Genomic DNA, 6,000 nt, shown 5'->3' with positions numbered 1-6,000 from the left:
GTGAAGGAATTTCCCTAGTATTTAAATATATTCACATAACCAGTTATATAAATTTAAATATAAAACCAATCTCCAGTAAGTTTTAAGATGGCACTCACCATCTTTGTGAAAAGTTGAACATTACTAACGAAGTCTAATCATATCTTTAGAAGGGGTAAACAATGATAGCATTTACTGAATTGGAGTTACTATTAAAATTCAAAAACTGAACATATTCATTTAACCACAAACCAGTCTTAGTTTTAAATCAGGACTGCCCAACAAAATATTTTGTCAGTCATTCATGATCTGAATTCTGGTGTATGAGATCTATTAAAGGATGGTACGCATAAAAAAGTCATGAGACATTTCTGTTTTGTAATAAATAAGGCAGTGGCCAATTATTACTCATTAGTAGCTTTTTTGAGAAAAGCTATCAAGTCTGCCCTTTCTTCCTTCTTCTTAATGCCGACAAAGATCATTTTTGTTTCAGGGATGTGCTTCTTGGGATTCTCCAAATACTCCATCAGCGTATCCTCTCCCCAGGTGATGCCTTTGTTCTTATTGGCGACTGTGTAAGAGTATCCAGCGGCCTGACCTGTCTTCCGCCCGAAGAGACCATGGAGATTTGGCCCAGTCTTGTGCTTGCCTCCCTTTTCAACGGTGTGGCACTGGGAACACTTCATAATAAAAATCTTCTTGCCTTTCTCAACATCACCCATATTTAATTCTCTTTTTAGTCGCTGGCGCAGTGAAGATTCCCGCTCCGAAGCTGGACATCCCCACTCTCTCACAAAAATTTTTCTAAACCAAATCCAAATGTGTATAAAGGAAAATAGCCAATAATGACCAAGTTCAGCGAATGTCAGTAAAGCAAGGTGATTTAATATTAGAATGTCCATAAATGTCTTTTTTTTTTTTTTTTTTTTTTTTTTTTTTTTTAACAGAGTCTTGCTCTGTCACCCAGGCTGGAGTGCAGTGGTGCAATTTCCGCTCACTGCAAGCTCTGCCTCCTGCCTCAGCCTCCAGCCTCAGCCTCCCGAGTAGCTGGGACTACAGGCACCTGCCATCACGCCCGGCTAATTTTTGTATTTTTAGTAGAGACGGGGTTTCACTGTGTTAGCCAGGATAGTCTCAATCTCCTGACCTCGTGATCCACCCGCCTTGGCCTCCCAAAGTGCTGGGATTACAGATGGGAGCCACCGCGCCCGGCCCATAAGTGTCTTTTAACACAGGAGCAGGATAAAGGAGAAACACGCTAGTCATCTCATTAAGTGCAGAAAAAGCGTTTGTTAAAATTCAACACTTATTCATAACAAAAACTCTTAATAAGCTGGGAATAAAAGGGAACTTCCTAGACTTGATAAAATACATACATAATTGTATCAATAGGGAAATGTTAGAAATATTTTCTTTTTTTTATATATATATTTTTTATTTTGAGAAGGAGTCTCTGTCACCCAGCCTGGAGTGCAGTGGCACGATCTCGGCTCACTGCAACCTCTGCCTCCCAGGTTCAAGCAATTCTCCTGCCTCAGCCTCCCAAGTAGCTGGGATTACAGCCACCTGCCACCATGCCCAGCTAATTTTTGTATTTTTAGTAGAGACGGGGTTTCACCACGTTGGCTAGGCTGGTCAAACTCCTGACCTCAGGTGATCCGCCCACCTTGGCCTCCCAAAGTGCTGGGATTACAGGTGTGAGCCACCGCGCCCAGCCTTATTGATTTATTTTTTTGAGATGGAGTCTCTGCCACGCAGGCTGGAGTGCAGTGGCACAATCTCGGCTCACTGCAACCTCCACCTCCCAGGTTCAAGTGATTCTCCTGCCTCAGCCTTCTGAGTAGCTGGGATCACAGGCATGCACCACCACATCTGGCTATTTTTTTTTTTTTGTATTTTTGTTAGAGACTGCATTTCACCATGTTGACCAGGCTGGTCTCGAACTTCTGACCTTAGGTGATCTGCCCACCTCGGCCTCCCAAAGTGTTGGCCACCGCGCATGGCCTTAGCTTATTTTCTAAACAGAAAATAAAACGAAAGAGGGCCTTGGGTGGACAAGTGTTGATGGATAATGATAATCTGGCTCTGTGAATCTGAAGCAACAACAACGAAAGACAGAAGGAAAATACCATGTTCATATGAGAACATGAGAAGCTCTCCGGGGCCCTGCCCGTCTGAAAAAATGGCGTAGTAGGCCAGGTGCAGGTGGCTCACACCTGTAATCCCAGCACTTTGAGAGGTTGAGGTGGGTGGATCACCTGAGGTCAGGAGTTTAAGACCAGTCTGGCCAACATGGTGAAACGCTGTGTCTACTAAGAATACAAAAATTAGCTGGGTGTGGTGGCGGGTGCCTGTAATCCCAGCAACTTGAGGCAGGAGAATCATTTGACCCCAGGAGGTGGAGGTTGCAATGAGCCAAGATCGTGCCACTGCACTCCAGCCTGGGTGACAGAGCGAGACTGTCTCGAAAGAAAGAAAAAAAAAAGTGTAGCAGAAATAGACCAAAGAGCAAAAGGAATTCAATGGAGAAAAGGTAGCCTTCCCAGCAAATGGTGCTGGAACAACTGGACGTCCACATGGAAAAATGAACCTAGGCACAGACTGCTGTGGCTTGAAGGTATGTGGCCTTGCAAAATTCATATGCTGCAACCTAATTATCAAGATGATGGTATCGCAGGGCGGGGCCTTTGAGAGGTGATTTGGTCATGTGGGCTCCACTCTCATGAACAGGATTAGTGCCCTGATAAAAGAGGCTTCATGGAGTGGTCTTGCTTTACTCCCCTTTTCCAACAAGTAAGGACATCATGAGAAGACATCATTGGTGGAACAGACCTTCACCAGGCATGGAACCAGTTGGCACTGTGATCTTGGGCTTCCCAGCCTCCAGAACTGTGAGAAAAATGATCTGAGACAGACCTTCCATCTTTCACAAACATTATCTCAAAACAGATCATGGACTCAAATGTAAAACACAAAACTATCAAATCCTAGAGGATAACATGGGAACATCTAGGTGACACTGGGTTTGGTGAGGACTTCTTTAGATACAAGGCCAACAGCACGACCCATGGAGAGAAAACAAAGCAGCAAACTCAGCTCATGGCCAAGTAAGGAAAGGGCAACCCGGTCACTCTAGGCCAAGGCTCCCAGGAGAAGGGAGCTGGACAGAGTTTCTGGGTTGTGGTCTGGCTTCAGCCTCCCTGACAGTCCCTTCTGGAAAAGCCAGTGGGCAAGGTCATTAGAGACTCCTGGGAAACATGGGTCCCCACTCACACATCTGACAGGGCTGGGCTGGGGACTGGGGATTGCACACATCCAGTGGAAAAAATACAGTTGGCCTTCATATCTGTGGGTTTCACATCTGAGGATTCAACTGGCCATGGATGGAAAACACTTGAAAAATAAAAAATAGCAATACAACAGTAAAGATAATACAATCAAAAAACAAATCAGGCCAGGCGCAGTGGCTCATGACTGTAATCCCAGTACTTTGGGAGGCTGAGTCGGGTGGATCACGAGGTGAGGAGATCGAGACCATCCTGGCTAACACAGTGAAACCCTGTCTCTACTAAAAATACAAAAAATTAGCTGGGCGTGGTGACAGGCACCTGTAGTCCCAGCTACTAGGGAGGCTGAGGTGGGAGAATGGCGTGAACCCGGGAGGCGGAGCTTGCAGTGAGCCCAGATCGCGCCACTGCACTCCAGCCTGGGGGACAGTGAGACTCCGTTTCAAAAAAAAAACAAAAAAACAACAATACACTATAACTGTTTATGTAACATTGACATTGCATCCGGTAATATGAGTAATCTAGAGAAGATTTAAAGCATTAGGGAGGATGAGCAAAGGTTCTATGCAAATAGTATGTCATTTTCGATCAGGGATTTGGGTGTCCATGGATTTTGGTATCCCCAGTAGGGGGAAGCCCGGAACCCATGCCCCGTGGGCACCGAGGGACAACTGTAGTCAGAAGGGTGGGATCCTCTGTGTGTCCTGTTTCTAAGAGCACCATGGCCTTTTTGCAGCTCTCTATGGTGGATCAGAGTGGAGCCCTTCTGTGGGGTGTCATGGCATCCTCAGTGGGTCCAAGCTCTGGGACGTGGAGGGAGAGCAGGGACCTACCTCATCAGCACAAAGTAAGATAGGACCCATCCAGATAGGAATCTGGGCCAGACTCACCTGGGTACCCATCTTCAGGTTAAAGAATGTCGGAGTGCCCCGGGGAGCATGGTGGTGCCGCCCTCACCCTGTCTCTGTCTTGAGCGCAATCACCCGCTCCAGCCTGACTGCTGTGCTGGGATGTCACTGCACTGTCCTCAAGCTGCACTGTCAAGCGCAGTAACTGCCCCAGGATCAGCTGTCTCTCATGTCCTTCCTCCCGGACGCTCTCTCAGGGCTGTATATTTGTTAGGGTTTTCTGATTGCAGGGAGAAGCTGACTCTAACTTGAGCAAGAAAATGGATTTATCTGGCATGATGCTGGGTAGATCACCAAATTGGTGGAATGTCTAATGGAGTGGGCTTCCGGACGCACAGGCGAGACCAGTTCTTTTTTTGTTTTTTTGTTTTGTTGTTTTAGAGACTGAGTCTCACTCTGTGGCCCCGGCTGGAGTGCAGTGGTGCAACCACAGCTACTTGTAACATTGAATTCCTGGGGCCAGCCATCCTCTCGCCTCAGCCTCCTGAGTAGCTGGGACTACAGGTGCGTGCCACCACGCTGGGCTAACTGAGACCTGTTTTGAGTGGGATCCAGAGCAAGAAAGGACCCTGCAGGAGGACTGGGCTGCAGGGCAAGCTGCTCTGCCACCAGCAGCGAGAGCCCGCCAACCTAACGGTGCTGGAGGGATCTGTCCATGGTAGGCCAGGATGCTGTGCGGAACCCTCAGGAAGCCTCAATGGAAGGATCCCAGCAGGGACCACAGAGGCTGTGGCAGGGCCACACCTTCGGTGGCAGAGCTACTCACCACTGAAAAAAACATAGCTGTGGCCATGCTACCGGGACCTAGGAGAGACTTGCAGCCTGACCATGGGGTATCCAGGGCCTGTGTGACCCAAGCCACCCATTGTGAACTTAGCATTGAGGTGGAGATGGCACACTGAGGCCCAGGCAGTCCAGACCCCCGGTCACCCGGCTCTTTCACACTGGTATGCCCCCTCAGCTCACACCTATGGCCTCATGGGAGGTGGTGGTGGGATGTCTCCATGACTGACTCAGACCCAGGTCCTCGACTGGTCATCTCATGTTACCACTAGGAAAAACACCTGCTGTCACACTGAGGCCCTATGCAGGGTGGCCCTGAGGGACAGCAGTGAGGGCACATCCTCTCGGGGAGCAAGACACTAGGTTGTCTACTTTGTAGAGAGAGAAATGGCTTGAGATGAAGGTATCCATGACCCCCGGGCAGTGGAAAATGGCTGGGCTTGACTGGTCAGGGACCCGGGTGGAGGAAGATTGGAAGAAGAGACAGGTTTGGCGAAGAGGTACCTGCGGGAGTGCTCAGGGAGTGTGTGGAGCCCCGTGCTCATGCTGGCGCCCATGCCGAAGAGCGTGCAGTGTGGAGGGGTCGCGCCAGAAGCTAGGGAACAGAGGGGACCATCTGGTGGAGGTCAGCCAGCTTCTCCCCAGGATGCGATGGACCCAAGATGCCAGTGGCCATGGAGGGAGGGCTGGAGGCTCTGTATAAGCCCAACGGCAAGGGCTTCCTCTTACCACGGCTCATCTAGACACTGCCGCTAGTGAATGTTCCATCCACCAGCTGCAGAGACCGATGCTGAGCCCTCAATATGACGCCATTCCTCAAGACTAGCCAGCCATTGGGTGGCAGGTTGCAACCTGCACACCGGCCCTTGTCTCAAGTTCTGCTCTCTGGGAGAAGCCCTGGATAAGAAACTCGCCTCCCTTCTCCACATTCTGGGCAGGCCCGCCATTCCTGATTTGTCCTCTAACGAGGAGTCAGGGAGGAAAGGAAGGGCTTTGATTAAACAGACCCGTGTGGCTGGGGGTTCCCTCACTTGCCCAAACCT

The 6,000-nt window shown here is 49.2% G+C and overlaps 1 protein-coding gene across 1 annotated transcript; it reads right to left on the bottom strand.

Annotated features, from left to right (window-relative positions):
- Window positions 1–359: 359 nt before the first annotated feature.
- Window positions 360–752, bottom strand: LOC129024929 (cytochrome c-like). The gene has a single exon (XM_054472223.2). The coding sequence runs from the start codon at window positions 699–701 to the stop codon at window positions 384–386; it is 318 nt and encodes a 105-aa protein (XP_054328198.1). The 5' UTR covers window positions 702–752; the 3' UTR covers window positions 360–383.
- Window positions 753–6,000: the final 5,248 nt, after the last annotated feature.

The sequence above is a fragment of the Pongo pygmaeus genome, chromosome X, assembly GCF_028885625.2.
Source record: "Pongo pygmaeus isolate AG05252 chromosome X, NHGRI_mPonPyg2-v2.0_pri, whole genome shotgun sequence".
Lineage (NCBI taxonomy): Eukaryota > Metazoa > Chordata > Mammalia > Primates > Hominidae > Pongo > Pongo pygmaeus.
The sequence above is the reverse complement of the archived record's forward strand: the minus strand, read 5'-3'. Positions and strand labels throughout refer to the sequence as shown.